The sequence below is a fragment of the Papilio machaon genome, chromosome 18 (genome assembly GCF_912999745.1).
Source record: "Papilio machaon chromosome 18, ilPapMach1.1, whole genome shotgun sequence".
NCBI classification, from domain to species: domain Eukaryota; kingdom Metazoa; phylum Arthropoda; class Insecta; order Lepidoptera; family Papilionidae; genus Papilio; species Papilio machaon.
The window spans coordinates 5884986-5900671 of record NC_060003.1 but is presented as its reverse complement, the minus strand read 5'-3'; the positions used below and the strand labels follow the sequence as shown (position 1 = coordinate 5900671).

General features: G+C 34.2%; 3 protein-coding genes across 3 annotated transcripts; 2 read left to right on the top strand and 1 right to left on the bottom strand.

Moving 5' to 3' along the window:
- Positions 1–126: 126 nt before the first annotated feature.
- Positions 127–5667, bottom strand: LOC106707416 (protein phosphatase methylesterase 1). The gene is made up of 10 exons (XM_045682188.1): positions 5431–5667; positions 5090–5291; positions 4591–4700; positions 3295–3452; positions 2745–2835; positions 2598–2663; positions 1933–2352; positions 978–1135; positions 364–428; positions 127–254 (listed from the first exon to the last, which is right to left on the bottom strand). Exons 1-10 carry the CDS (start codon positions 5502–5504, stop codon positions 156–158), a joined length of 1443 nt encoding a protein of 480 aa, XP_045538144.1. The 5' UTR covers positions 5505–5667; the 3' UTR covers positions 127–155.
- A 264-nt stretch (positions 5668–5931) lies between these two features.
- Positions 5932–11247, top strand: LOC106721776 (zinc finger protein 660). The gene is made up of 8 exons (XM_045682331.1): positions 5932–6203; positions 6299–6584; positions 8102–8197; positions 8701–8866; positions 9330–9454; positions 9776–9895; positions 10026–10167; positions 10798–11247. Exons 1-8 carry the CDS (start codon positions 6072–6074, stop codon positions 11165–11167), a joined length of 1437 nt encoding a protein of 478 aa, XP_045538287.1. The 5' UTR covers positions 5932–6071; the 3' UTR covers positions 11168–11247.
- A 554-nt stretch (positions 11248–11801) lies between these two features.
- On the top strand, positions 11802–15457 carry LOC106713396 (polycomb group RING finger protein 3). The gene is made up of 5 exons (XM_045682289.1): positions 11802–12024; positions 12441–12593; positions 13248–13390; positions 13865–14008; positions 15016–15457. Exons 1-5 carry the CDS (start codon positions 11913–11915, stop codon positions 15139–15141), a joined length of 678 nt encoding a protein of 225 aa, XP_045538245.1. The 5' UTR covers positions 11802–11912; the 3' UTR covers positions 15142–15457.
- The last annotated feature ends 229 nt before the right edge of the window (positions 15458–15686 follow it).

The following is a 15686-nucleotide window of genomic DNA, read 5'->3' as shown; positions in this document are numbered from 1 at the left end:
ATAGAGATGTTCAGAAATCGTTCCTTTTCTATTATAATTTATTTTTAAAACTTTATTTTCATTGTTCATTTCATCTGAGACATATATTTGTATATGAAGTATAAAATATATTAGAATATAAAGTATTTACTTCACATACAAATAATATAGAAAATTCAACAACCTGGTGCGGACACCAGATTCATCAGTTCACCGTTCTCAGTGGCTGTAGTCAGTCGATGACGGAGGATGAAAGAAGCCACCACTCTGGCAACCTGAATGAAAACAACATATATGGCAACCCCTATTTTAAAGTTATTTTATATGAAAGGTATAAAAGGAGTTTAAAAATGTGTTTTTTAATAAATAAAAAATTAGTCTTACCTCTCCGGGAGTGTCCTCATGTACAGCATGGCCGCATCTTGTTAACACTTGCATTTGAAACTTGCCTGTAAATATTATATAAATGTACATGAAATTATGACACAGAAGTTAAATGACCTCACAGAAGACAGACGTAAAGTGGAAGTAATTCCGAGTACAGTCTGATTAGTGTGCTTGCCGGAGGATTCATTTTAGTATTCTTTCCCTTCCCACCCTTTTCTTATAAGGTAAGGACAGGAAGGGGAGGTGGATTTGATGGAGATACATGGGAAGGTTAAATATTCTCTTTTTGTGTGTCTCCTCCTTCGTAGATTGAGGGTAGGCAACGCATCTGCAATTGTTGTCTATAGGCAGCGGTCGTTTTGCCATTTCGGCGAATTCATATGGCCGCTTGCTCGTTTGCCACCTTGTAATATAAAAAAGAAATAATGCATAGAAGTGCATAAAGTTATTTTTAATAAAATAAAAAAAAACTTTAATTATGAATTATGGTCTAATTTCGTTCAATGGGCGACCTTCAAACAAAGTCAAGAAACTATGTATAATTCAACGACTTTAGTCCATTTGAAGTCAGTTTTTCCTGCAATAGTTCGAAGTTAACCCTGCATAATTACCCTGCATCTGTCCAACAGTCAGTTCCCTGTCCAGTCCATCAACAGAGGCGAGCAGGAGCAGACGAGGTGAGCGCGTGTGCAGGAAGGCAGAGGAGAGTCCTCCGAACCAACCCTCCCAGTGCTTCTCCGTGCGGGACAACTCAATACGCCATTTATATCTAAAAATTGTCACCCAAGAAACCATTATGGAGACCGAAGACCTTATATGTTATACATCTATAGCAAATTTCATCTAGATCCGTTTAACCATTCAGGAGACACTTTCTAACAATCATCCATCCATCCATACATCCAAAGATTCGCATTTATAATATTAGCAAGATAATAAGATATTAATAAAATAAGATAGGTAAAGATAATCACTGATTACAATTACCTGGTCAGTTTTAGACCAACTATGAGTAAACTTTTTATTGGGTTAAACCTTTAGTTTATACTAACTATCAACCGCGACTCTGTCCGCACGTAATTAAAAAAAAAACTTAATAAGTAACCTATGTGCTCTTCCAAACTATGTTCTACATCTATGCCAAATTTCATCAAGATCCGTTTAACCATTCCGGAGATACCTCCAAACAAACATCCATCCATCTAAACATTCACATTTATAATATTAGTAGGATATTTGTGTTTGCGAAATGCAAAAAAAATCTATATATATATAGTCAGAAAGTCGTGTTAGTTTCACTATTTATAACTCAAGATCGGTCGAACTGATTTAGCTGAAAATTGATGGGAAGGTAGCTTAGAACTAGGAGACGGACATAGGATAATTTTTTCTTGTGTGCATTTTTTTTCCGCGCGGACGGAGTTGCGGGTAAAAGCTAGTATATTGATATTTATCTATAAAAAACACTTTACATTCATTTCCAGTCTTGAAAAAAATTCTCTGTACTGAACTATTAACATCTAATAAAACTGCTATTTACACTAAAAAAAAAACCAGATCACTTACTTCATAGAAGCACCATCACCAACAGCATTGGGAACAGCAAAAGTAGCACTTTGATCTTTTTCCGTCGAGTCTGACCTAGGTAGCTTTGCATTACTAGCTTCAGCATCATCACTTGTCGAGTCCAGTCTAGCTAGTTTTGTGTCTTCATTCTCTGAGTCAGTCGAGTCCAATCTAGCCAGCTTTGCATTATCTTCATTCTCCGAGTTAGTTGAGTTAGTTCTTGTCAGTTTTATATCTTCATTCTCCGAGTCAGTCCTAGCTAGTTTAGCTTCACTGGCTTCACTGGTATCACTTTCTTCATCACTCTCCTCGGTGATGCAGTTAGCGTGAGGACCATGACGTGTAGGTTCCGGTGCACGAGGTGCATCCTCTTTTTTATATGTTTCCACTTCATTTATAGCTAATTTACCAGTTTGAACGCTGTAAAATGAAGTTATAAATCTATATATATAAAAGAAAGTCGTGTTAGTTACACTATTTATAACTTAAGATCGGTCGAACTTAATCGTTAACTAGTTGTCTGTTTTCTTCCAGACTATGTTCTACAATATATTCATGCCAAATTTCATCAAAATCTGTTCAGCAGTTCCGGAGATACCTTCAAACAAACATCCATCCATCTAAACATTCGCATTTATAATATTTGTAACACTACAAATACTCACTTCAAAATCTGACTGGGCATTGAAACTTTTGCAGATTCTAAGTTCCTCACTTGGCCACTCCGAATGCTGTAAATAATATAAAAAAAAATTATTACAAATATAATATCATTTCTTGTAAAATTTGCTAGGATTTCCTGTAATACATACCACCATTCTATGGCATGTTCAATGCTCTTAAAATGTGTCGGCCTTCCTCTCAAAAAACCTTGCATACTAGCCAAAGACTCCATTGCAGTGCCTAGAACAACAAGTTTGTCTATTTTATAATATTCCATTTTGTTAAATCACTCAGAAATTAATTGAAATTAATTATTTCTGTTATAAAACTACCTCCGTGAATATTTCAACTACACTGTTAAATATCAGAAATTCTATGAGAAAGTACTGACACGAAAGAAAGTTAAAATTAATACATATTAGACAAAAATAACTATTTTCCGACGTTCTTACGATGAAGGAAAACATCGTGATGCTGCACATATCTGAGAAGAAATTCAATGATATGTGTAAAATCAACCCGCACTTGGCCAGTGTGGTTGACTATGGCCTAATCACTCTTAAGTTAGGGTAGACTCCGAGCCTCTCGGTGGAGACATATAGCTGACGATAATGATGTGACAAATACTTTATTAAAACAATAAAGAGGCAACAAATTATTAGTCAATTTGTTTTTGCAGTGAAAATAGATTAAACATACCTTCAACAACATCAATAACCGCAATTCCATGTATATACTGTTCAATGACAGGGGAATGAGCAGCTCTAACTGCTATGGCCCCGCCCATTGAGTGGCCTAACAGTATGATGGGAGGTGGCTCTTCATCATATAACTTTTGTATCACTTGTTCTACATCTCTAAAGAAAAAAAAAAGTAGGTTATTTTGTTAGACATTTAGATTGAGTTATAAACTGATAGCTGTCGCCCGCGACTCCGTCCGTGCGCAATAAAAAAAAACTTAATTAGTAGCCTATGTGTTCTTGCAGACTATGTTCTACTTCTATGTCAAATTTCATCATAATCCGTTTATCCCTTCCGGAAATACCTTCAAACAAACATCCATCCATACATTCACATCTATATATATATAAAAGAAAGTTGTGTTAGTTACACCATTTATAACTCAAGAACGGCTGAATCGATTTCACTGAAAATTGGTGGGCAGGTAGCTTAGAACCAGGAAAAGAACATAGGATAAGTTTTACCCCGTTTTCTATTTTTTTTTATTCCGCGCGGACGAAGTCGCGGGTAAAAGCTAGTTTATAATATTAGTAAGATATATTATTAGAGTAGAATTTAAAGTTTTAAATCAACTGAGCAATACAATTTTTATTTTGTAAGTATTTTTAAAACATTTTGTTACCACACACAAGAATGCCTGGCTGATGTCCAACAAAATAACAACTGTAAAATTGGAATGCCTTAAATATGATATTTCCACTTTCTGATTGTTATGAATTTAGGAATATGGAAGTTATGGCATTATGCCGTTGATGTTAAATATATAATAATATTAATAAGTTATTCAAACTTTCTTGAGACATTATCACTAATTTGTATAGAAACGGCTAAAACACTCACGTATATATATCCGGTATCGTCACCGACTAGTTTCGAGCCCTTCGGGGACCCTTCATTAGGGTGAGTGGGACTGGTATTATTTCGCGGAAGCGGCCGTGGCTCACTCAGTGAGCGAGCCCCCGAAGGGCTCGAAACTAGTCGGTGACGACACCAGATATATACGTGAGTGTTTTAGCCATTTCTATATAAATTAATATAATAAAGAGGAAAGATTTGATTGTTTGTTTGCATTGAATAAGCTTCAAAACTACTGAACTAATTTGTTAAATTATTTCACTGTTTAGAAGCTACACTATCCCTGGGTGACATGTATTTATTACTTCTTTTTTTTTTGAATCCATGCAGATGAATTGGGGACAACTGCTAGTAGATTGTATTACAGCTAATCATTATATTTTCCTCTATAATGCTTACCTTACTAATGTTTCAATACTCAAATCATCGGGATCTTTCACTTTAGTCTCACCATGCCCCCTTACATCCATAGATACTACCTGACAATGGATCATGTTTGTTATCTCTTCCTAAAACAGAAAAAAAAATTGTTCATGTAAATATTAAAGCTGTAAAATAATACAACTGGTCATGCCCTAAGTACAAAATTAAATAATTATATGACCTATATTTATACTAAATTAACACATTGATTGAAGCTGACTCGCCAGGCAAGTTAACTTTCATTAGAAAAAATTACAGTAGCACTCTCTCTCTTTCTCTCTCTCTCTCTCTATTTAGCTCATATCCCACATGTTGGTGGGGTCGGATTTCTTAGTCAGTTTCTTCCACTTCCCTCTGTCCTCTACATCATCATCAGAGACTTGGCACTCATTCTATGTCTTTTAGTACTACAGTAGCACTAAAAGTATTAAATTAAAACATGTTTGTAGTTTTAGATTTAAAAAAAAACACTTACAGTAAACAATGACCAGCTAAGACCAGAGTATCCACCACCGTGTAGAGTAAATATCCTCGGGCGTGATGGATGGTCAGGTTCAGGCGACAAATATACTCTGAAGGTGCCCGCCTCCGTCTCTACATCTACGCAACGATCGAAGTACTGCTTCCATGAAACAGGCGAGTAATCTTTACGACGAGAAGAGCCAAACGGAGCTAATCTGGAAACATAAATGTAGCATTTTCTATCGGAATATATTCATGTTAATGGTTCAGGAGGTTTGTGAGGATATAGGTACAAAATATTAAATATATGTTTAGTGATTTACTGCATTACAGAAAGTAATTTAAATAACTCACTTTGCAATTCCCGATGATCTAGGCACACGGGGCGGCAATTTATTTTTCATTATAGATTTTTGTAGAGAGGACATTTTCTCAAACCTTATATAATTTAATACAGTTATTGATGCTACGAGAATAATACAGAATGTTAATATTCTTTAATTCAGTTAATACGAGATACAAATTCCAGACCACAACAACACACCGACATTTTGTTTTCTTGTCATTTCCGTTTTTTGTCACTGTCAAACTGAGGTCCTTATCTGTTTAAAAAAACATTGATTTTTTAAATGTTTAGTTGGAACTTGATACGTTTAGAAGTGAATTTAGTAAAGATTAGTAAAAATATTTGAACACTTTCAAATTCATCCCATTTCAAGTTCATAAAAGTTAAAAAATAAGATTTATGAAATGGTTATTTGTATGAATGCAATGCTTTATACGAGACGCAATCAATTTGAAGAAACGTCATACGTCACTCAATATCAAAAGAGTTCGAAAATAAACATGTCAAACAGCAACAGTAAATTGGATAAATGATATTTATTATTTATAGTTTTTCGAATGCGGATGTATAAAAACCATAGTGTTTATGATATAATGTGATTAATACAAAAACTGCAAGAGACTAGATCATTTATCAAACACAAACAAACATGGATTTTGATAAAATATGTCGTATTTGCCTCGATTCGGATCAAAAAGAAAAATACGACATTTACGAAAATATTTACGCTAAAACGAATACTTTATACGTTGAAATGCTTTTAAATTGTACAAAACTTAATGTTCGTATGAAATAACTATAATTTTATCAGATGATTTTATCTCTTCATACGAGTTATGTGTGCCTTTATTTTAAATGTTTTTTTTTTATTTGTAGCCATGTAAAGATGATGGATTACCCAATTTAATCTGCAAAGACTGTACTAGACAGCTTAAACGCGCATATACATTCAATATACAATGTGAAGAAAGTGATAAGAAATTAAGATCACATATGAAACATAAACAAATTATAAATGGATGGAAAGAAGTCACTGACGACTGTAATATCAAGGTTGAGGATTTAAACGAGAAGACTATTAATGGTGATGTTGTCAATGGATTACAAAATACAGTCAAAACTGTAGAAGATCTGATAAAAACCAATGATGGAATTAAACTTGGTAAGAAAATGAAAAATATTTTATTGAACAGCTTTCTTATTGATAGTAAAATCACCATAAATTAGAAGACTTAAGAGTAAGAAGTTCCATAAATCAGCATTTTGTTCTGCCTTAAGTATTCTTTCTTTCCTAAAACAAGAAACTTCTTTATAAAAAATTAAAGTCACAGTATAAGAGTGATTGGTTTTTGAAACAACACTTTTGTATAATGTAATTATTAGGTCCTTACATATGAAATTGGAGTTTTGTATGGGAGGAACAAAAAGTCGAATATTTTTTAATATAATATATTTATTTAATCAAAGTATGAACCATTATTTTCTATGCACTTTTGCCATCTCATAGGTAGTTCATTGATCCCTTTACTAAAAAAACCAGTCGGACGGGAATCAATAAAATCTTTGAAGGCGATTTGGACTGCCCCATCGGAGTTGAATTTTTTCCCTTGCAAGAAGTTATCCAAATTTCGAAAAAAATGGTAATCTGTTGGAGCAAGGTCCGGGGAGTACGGAGGATGTCTTAGACTTTCCAATTGAAGCTCTTCTAATTTAGTAGCCGTCTGTTGCGCAGTGTGTGGTCTAGCGTTGTCGTGAAGCAGTAGTGGCGTGGAGTGATTGACCAGCCTAGGTTGTTTAGCCGCTAGCTTTTCCATCATGGTTTGCAATTGCTGACAATAGACATCAGTCGTAATAGTCTGGCCAGATTTGAGAAAACTGTAATGAACAATACCGGCACTAGTCCACCAAACGCTTACAAGTAACTTTTTTGGGGTTAATTTTCGCTTGGGGCAGGATTTGGCTGGCTGGCCAGGATCCAACCATTGCGCTGAGCGCTTCCGATTATCGTAAAGAACCCATTTTTCATCACAGGTAATGATTCGGTTTGAAATACCTTCATTATTGTGCCGGTTTAGTAATGTAACGCAACAGTCGACGCGCGTTTGCCGGTTTGCTTCAGTCAATTCGTGAGGTACCCACGTTTCAAGCTTTTTAATCTTCCCAATTTGCTTCAAGTGAATTAAAACAGTTTTATCACTAACATCGCAGCCTGCAGCTAACTCGGACGTGGTTTGCGATGGATCCGCTTCCACAATAGCCTTCAACTCTTCATTATCAACTTGAGTCTCAGGCCGTCCACGGGGCTTGTTCTGCAGATCGAAATTTCCAGAACAAAAACGTTGGAACCAAAAACGAACTGTGTTTTCTTTTGCAACACGACCGCCATACACATCATTCACCCTTCGAGTCGTTTCCGCAGCACTAGTGCCACGTCGGAACTCGTACTCGTAAATAATGCGATATTTTAAGTTTTCCATTTTGTAAAATGAGTGACGCAAACAGAAAAAAACAGAAGAAAAAAACAAATGAATGACGGTCATCGAACCACAAATACATGAGTCTATAGCTGTACAAATTTGAATTTGGAATTCCTTACCAAAGAGGAGAAATTCGTGATTAAAGTGGCCTGTACGAAAAACGCCAATTTCATATGTAAGGACCTAATATTTCTATTTTCAGAACCAGAGTACAAATTAGAAGATGAAGACAGTTGTTGGGATGCTGATGATGATAATCTGCTCCTCAAAGAAATCAAGTCTAAAAGAGAATCTATAGGTACTTTTTTAAATAAAAATTAACATAATATTATGCATGAAGCCATTGCAATATTTAACATAAAATTAATTTAATCTATATTAGAGTTATTTATCTAATTTAGTTAAATATTTTATTCTGCAGATGATTTAAATGGGGATGATCAACCTAAAAAAAAAAAAGGAAAAAGAAAGAAAAGTTAGTATTTAATATTATAGTTTCCTAGATTTATCTCACTCACATCAAACAAGTGGAGACTTTTGTTGTCGGAGGCCAAGGCCCACTTTGGGTCACTCCGTCTCCCTAGTTAGTTATCACACACACTTGAGGTCCGGGCTTAAGGTTTTATAAACTTTAAATATTAGTGTTAATTGGTTTATTCAACTTTAATATTTAAATTGGATTTTTTTATATGGTTTAATTTAATCCAGATCAAGATATTCATGATTATTTGAATTTTTCATATGAAGATATTGTTTGTTTGTTAAACTTTAATAATTTTACTTTATTTTTCCTTGATACAGATAATGAAAGTATAACAGATGATAGAAATGTACCGGAGAGTAAATTACCTCACCAGTGTGAAGTTTGTGGCAAATTCCTAAGTACAAAGAGTAACCTAAAAGCGCATAAAATCTGTCACAGTGATTTGCGACCTTATAAATGTGACAAGTGTCCATCTGCATTTAGGTAAGAGTAAAAGTTCATTAAGTCATAAGCTAGAATCATACGAACAACGCTCGGAAGTCGCTTCAGAGAGAAACAAACGCATGAGAACGCTATACAGCTACTGATATGATCCCTGTACAGTTCTAACTATATATATATGATTCCCGTCTAAATTAACCTTAAGAACATAGATTGTTTTTCTTTGCAATATTAAGGAAATATTTAAGCTACACTAAGGGCTTACATGTGGACTTATTTAACAATTAGTTGATATTTTCCATATATGGACTTCAGTTTCATGTTTGCTGTTAAAAAATTCCGCCGACTGTGTGCTGTCAGCTAGTGGTAGTCGATGCTACGTTTCGAAGTTCGTGTATGTCTGCCCTAATTTGCACAAACAAGAAACTAACTTAATCTGCACATGCAATTTTCCATTTTATGTTTATGATGTTAGGATCTAAAATAGTTTAACATTTTATTGTAGAGGTCACAGCACACTAAATCAGCACAAGAAACTCCACACAGGAGAGACACCGTACCACTGTGAATACTGCCCAAAGAAATTCAGTCGTCGCACCGGACTTGTTAATCATATACGTATGCACACTGGTCTGTATTGCTATCATAAAAATTGTATTTAATTAACTTTACTGAGTGTTACCACTGTTGTATCTGTTTTTAACAAAGAGCTTCAAATATAATACTAGTTATAGAGCGGACGTTATGACCATTTTCTTTCAAATATTTTAAGCATAATCTCTGTCACTGAATGCTTAAAATCAAGATATGTTTGGATGGGTCAATTGAATTTGTACCAGTTATACATCTTTTTAGAGTACAATTTGATTCACAATGTCCCGTCTACATATAATTTATTTTATCTGATTCTATGAACAGTTTGAAGGATTTAAGTATTCTATTTATTTTTAGGCGAGAAACTTTATAGTTGTGATATATGCTTCAAGAGTTTTGTTCAAAGTGCACAATTATCTATACACATGAAGAGGCACAAAGGTGACAAGCCATATCTATGCCAGGACTGTGGAAAAGGTATATGAGCCAATTTTCACACTAAAATTTAATAAACAATTCATCAACCGTCTAACACTAGTGTGTTCTATATTGTTTGGTGGTGCCATCTAGTTATCCATAATGTAAGTGTAATGTGATTACTTCTCAGGTTTTCCAATTAAAGCTGATTTGAAGGTACATCAAAGGATACATAATGGTGAAAAGCCATATTCATGTCATATGTGTGAAAAAACATTTGCTACATCGGGAAATCTTTCAATACATGTAAGGATTCATAACAAGGAAGTTAGGTAAGAAAATTGTTGATTATGTTTATTCTTGGGAATTATTTTATTTCTACTTTTACCTGTAATCAAAGGGTATTTCAAAAAAACTACCTCCATATATTAATAATTAACAGGCAACTATGCCGTAAAGTGTAGTAAGTTTATTTTCCAAAACCCTAGAGCTCAGCATCAGCTCACTATACGTCCCCACTGATGGGCTCGGAGCCTACCCTAAGTTAGGGGTGACTAGGCTATAGTCAACCACGCTGGTCCAGTGTGGGTTGGTTGACTTCACACATATCTTTGAATTTCTTCACAGACATGTGCAGCATTGCGATGTTGTCCTTCAATGTAAGAACGTCGGATAAATGTACATATGTAAATCGAAAATCGAAAAACACATTGGTACATAGCGGGATTCAAACCCAGCACCTGCAGATTGCAAGTCAAGTGCTTAACCTCTGAGCCACCAACGCTCCATAGAGTTCACTCAACACCAATCTGCCTTTGTCCCTAGAGGAATTTGAATTTCTTCGTAGATACGTGCAGGTTGCATCACGATGTTTCCTTCCTTCAAGTCCTTAACCTCTGAGCCACCGTCGCTCTTAAAAAATATGTAACTGATTCAAAAAATTGTGGATTACCTGTTTTCAGATACAAATGTAAAGAATGTCAACGAGGTTTTGTCACATGCAGCGCTTACAATGTACATTTAAAGCGACACAAAGGTCAAAGAGATTATCATTGTGAATGCGGCAAAACATTTTACACGTCTTCGGCGTTAAAACAACATAAAGTTGTTCATACGGGTGAAAAGAATTACAAATGCAAAATATGCGATAGGAAATTTTCACAATCCAGTCATTTAGGTAGACATTTTAAACGTGATCATGCAAAACAAATACCCGTGCCATCGTCTAATTATTATAAATTAATTGTTATGCCTGAAGCAAATAAACAAACTTTCGACGTATTTAACCAACAAATGGCGCCAAATGAAAATGTCAAATGTGAAGGATCATAGTGTTGACATGTAGACATTTATACTAAAATAAAATTAGTTAAAAATATTTTTAATAGTGATCTACAATGTGAAAGCAATTAATTTCAAACACAACAAACTTATTATGATCTGGTTGAATATTTTTCTCAATGTTTCCGTGTCTTGAATTCACTGAATTTTTGTTACTTTAAATCTATTTTGTTTTATAAAAGTCAAATGCACATTTATTAACGTTGTATTTATTTAATTTATTTTAAAATGCATGTAGTGTATGTAGTATTTAAGTAATGTTTTTATGAAAATAAATGTTTTGTATAGAATTTCTCAAGTTATTTTACTCAAGACTCTTAAGGCTATTTGACACCCTTGTGCACAGCTGGAATTGTAATTATTTCAAAAACTTATTTACCAAAATCTACAGCACGATTTCGAAATGAGTTGTACGTAAACGTATTCTTCTAAATAAAGAAATCAAGTACTCCACTATTCCCGACAGAAGAAAAAACAGCTTTTCTTCTGAAATAAAAAATAAATTCTAGATTGGCAGTACGCACAGTTAAAAAGTTACAAAAATTGTTTTTTATCTATATCGCAGGAGTCTACTCTATGATTTTAACGGGTGGTTTTTTTTTTACATACTCTGTGGCTGGCATGGCATTGGCATTTTGGTGGCATTGTCATCTAAAAGCAGTTTTAGTTCTAGTTTTTTGTTTTTCCTTATTTTTAAGTTAATAACTCATAATGTTAGCAAATTAATAAAATTAGGATGACAATGGAAAGGAGGATTAAGTTAAAAACACTCAATAGTCACATTACATGTAAAATTTGCCGTGGATACTTTATCGACGCGACTACGGTTACCGAGTGTCTTCATACGTGTTAGTATTCTCATAATTTATTATTTTATAAATATTCTTCACTATTATAACAAGATAATAAAGAGCACCTATCACTTGGATAGAAAATATGATAATTCTTTATCGCACTTTCTTTGTTTTATTATTTTTAGGCTGTATTCAAAACAAATTTCTCACGTAATCAAGTCCACATGATTATTTCAAACTCTGCATTTACTCAGTTGTCTCTAGAATAATTTGCTGCTTAATCATTCCTTAATCATATGAAAAGTCTAACTTAACTCGTTAGATAATTTTCAACTTAATTAAATTTAAAAACAATACAGTTATACTATGGAAATCAGTTATTTAATTTTCCTATTGCTTCCCCTTTACTGTAAAATTACAATTAACATTTTTTTTTTAAATATTCAAAATTACTTTTATCCATGTTCCAGTCTGCAAGAGTTGTCTTGTGAAGCACTTAGAAGAGAACAACACATGTCCAACATGCAACATTGTGATCCACCAGTCCCATCCTCTGCAGTACATAAGCTTTGATAGGACCATGCAGGATATTGTTTATAAATTAGTGCCCGATTTACAGGACAGTGAGTTCAAGTTTGTTTTTTTATTATAATACATTTTATTTTATTATAAGAGTGAAAGTTAAACGTAAGAGACAAACCAAGTATATTGACTTCTCCATATATAGGCTTGGACATTTAGGGAAACCGATTAGGATACTTAGTATTAACAATGCTCTAGCACATCAGCTTGAGATATTAGGGTGAATTAGTGACTACAAAAAGAAATTAGAGACAAAGTTGCAAAAATATGTCACCTTGACATTGTCGAGCATTCCAAAATTTTAAATGTAGACTTTTTGAAAGAAATCAACCTGTCTCAATTTACGCACTTAAGTTTTTACAATATTTTTTTAATCAGTATTCTGAAAGGCTACCCTAAAAGCAAGGCTCTATTTGGAGATTTCTGTGCGTGGAGGGAGTACTTGATTCAGTACAATGATCTTCATTTATTTTTAACTCCTACAACTATTTGTGAAAGGTTTTTGTTTTTAGGTTTATGTGGTGTCTGCATATGCAGAACAATAAATGTGACTGAAAAGTAAAATTCAGAGATTACGGATTCCGTTACAGTTCCATCCTAGCAGAAACATTTGCGTTATTCTCAGTCATACAAATATAATACCACCATCAGTTACAGCTGCAGTAACATCTAATAATTGATATTATATATTCCAGATGAAATAAAACGTGAAAGAGATTTCTACAGAGCGAAGGGGCTGCCGTGTCCAAAGGATGCAGCGCTCGCAGCAGACAAGCCTGGCGCTGGTGATGAACCTGAACAACCTGATAACACTGACTGTCATAGAAAGGATGAACAGGTAATCTTATCTTACTAATATTATAAATGTGATTGTTTAGATGGATGAATGTTTGAATGTATCTCCGGAACGGCTCAACAGATCTTGATGACATTTGACGTAGATGTAGAACATAGTCTGGAAGAACACATAGGCTACTTATAAAGTTTATTTTTTATTCCGCGCGGAGGAAGACGCGGGCGACAGCTAGTTTATTATAAATCATATTCTTCAATTCTGTTTTACTAATATTATATATGCAAATGTTTGGATGGATAGATGTTTGTTAGAAGGTATCTCCAGAACGGCTGTATGGATCTTGATGAAATTTGGTATAGATTTAGAACTTAATCTTGCAGAAGACATAGGCTACCTATGATCTCGGACAAATAGTTCCCATGAGATGCCAGTTACTATATACACATGCCTAATGCTTGCAAGCTTAAATGCATGTGTGTTAGCTAGCATATTAATGTTTAAAAAATATATTTTCAGGTGAATGTTTGCTTGGAGTGCATATCAACATCTCTACGTACACTAAAGCGCAGCTTCATTAGATGTTCAGCACAAGCGACTATAACACATCTCAAAAAGTTTATAGCTAAGAAAGTGCTGAGTGGCATAGAGAAGTATAGAGAAGTATGTATAACTATCATAGCTCACTATACATCCCCACTAAGGGGCTCGGAGTCTACCCTAAGTTAGGTGTGACTAGGTCATAGTCAACCACAGCCAAGTGCGGGTTGACTTCACACATATCATTGAATTTCTTCTCAGTTATGTGCAGCATCACGATGTTTTCTTTCACCGTAAGATATAACTATATCCCATTCGATTACAATGAATTCCTGATAGGGACTATTAATTATCTTGCAAATTCTTTTAAAAGACTTATTTATTAAAATTTCTTATAACTATTTTAAATATGCTTGAAACTTGTGCTAGGATGTTTTTTTTTAATAAGGTGGTAAATTAACAAGCGACCATTTGAGTTCGTATACATCCGCAATTGCCTACCTTTAATTAGGGGTGGACGGGATGCACAGAAATATGCATTCATATGCATCCTTCCGTCAAATCCCCTTCCCATCTTTATAAGAAATAGGTGGGTAAGGATTAAATTAAAGCCTCCGTAATGCACACTCATCAGACGAAATATGGAATTACTTCCAGTTCACATCTGTCTTCTGTGTGGTTGTGGTGGCAACATTTGAGCCGACCTATTCCTTAACCAGATGTTGTTAAGTTCGTAGTAAGCTCCTGACACAAAAAAAACTTGAGAGGTGTCAAGGGACACCCGGATGGAACGAAGTTCCTTTCTATTAGTGAAGGAACCAATGTTTATTCTATGAATAAAAAACTTTAGTCTTCACAAGAAGTACATTTTATTTCTATGAATTTTCGTTATATATTGTCACGTCGTTGACATGGTGAAGTAGCGCTCATTCGTCGTTAACATACTTACTATAGCAAAAAGTGTCGTGACAACTTTTCGTAAGAATTTTTTCCGTCTAGCACCCTTTCACAACGCGCGATAAGGAACTTCGTTCCAAAAATCTTTTATTTTCCCCGTTTTAACATATCCTGATAATGAGAGTCTCAATTTGGTGATTCAGCTATTTATAATTAAATATTTTATATTTCAGATTGATATACTATGCAATGATGAATTATTAGGCAAAGATCATACGCTGAAGTTTGTGTATGTAACACGCTGGCGGTTCCGCGACCCGCCATTACGGCTACAATACAGACCTAAGATAGATTTGTAAATATGTATTAGTTACTTAAAATATTATGTGATAATGCGATTTTAATCATACAGAATGATGTATTTTTAGTCCGATCGGTCTATAAATTAAAAAGCTGAATGGTATTATTTTTCACTATGAACCGATTAAGTCTGTAGAATCAAAAAATGTTCTAATTAGGCTGATTGAGTCTAGAATTTATTAACATGAAGAAAAATTGTTCAGTAATACAATTGAATATTATATTAGAGTTGGTTTGAAAAAAATGCTTTATTTACTTTAAATTCTTTGGTTGCCATCTTTTATCGGGGTTTGTCAACCATCATGGGTTGAACTTTTGACTGCATTTCCAAATACTCATATGCTACTAATAATCTTGTTACTTTAAATTATTTGCTTGTACAGTCAAACCTGGATAAGTGAGAAACCTCCAAAAGCAGAATCATTATCGGTGTGATGGACAACGTCCATAAGAAAGAAACCTCTCTTTGGGCTCTCGCTTATCCAGGTTCGACTTTACTTGTATGAATTATAGTTATCATTAAAAAAATACTTTTGGTTGATTT

Excerpts from the sequence above, each read along its gene's own strand:
- LOC106707416 (XM_045682188.1), bottom strand. The coding sequence starts at position 5,504 with ATGTCCTCTCTACAAAAATCTATAATGAAAAATAAATTGCCGCCCCGT. Across the intron at positions 4,701-5,089 it reads TTAGCTGGTCATTGTTTACT|GAAGAGATAACAAACATGAT; the intron begins GTAAGTGTTTTT and ends TTTCTGTTTTAG. Across the intron at positions 3,453-4,590 it reads AGTATTGAAACATTAGTAAG|AGATGTAGAACAAGTGATAC; the intron begins GTAAGCATTATA and ends TTTTTTCTTTAG.
- LOC106721776 (XM_045682331.1), top strand. The coding sequence starts at position 6,072 with ATGGATTTTGATAAAATATGTCGTATTTGCCTCGATTCGGATCAAAAA. Across the intron at positions 8,867-9,329 it reads AAGTGTCCATCTGCATTTAG|AGGTCACAGCACACTAAATC; the intron begins GTAAGAGTAAAA and ends ATTTTATTGTAG. Across the intron at positions 9,455-9,775 it reads TCATATACGTATGCACACTG|GCGAGAAACTTTATAGTTGT; the intron begins GTCTGTATTGCT and ends ATTTATTTTTAG.
- LOC106713396 (XM_045682289.1), top strand. The coding sequence starts at position 11,913 with ATGACAATGGAAAGGAGGATTAAGTTAAAAACACTCAATAGTCACATT. Across the intron at positions 12,025-12,440 it reads TACCGAGTGTCTTCATACGT|TCTGCAAGAGTTGTCTTGTG; the intron begins GTTAGTATTCTC and ends TCCATGTTCCAG. Across the intron at positions 13,391-13,864 it reads GTCATAGAAAGGATGAACAG|GTGAATGTTTGCTTGGAGTG; the intron begins GTAATCTTATCT and ends ATATATTTTCAG.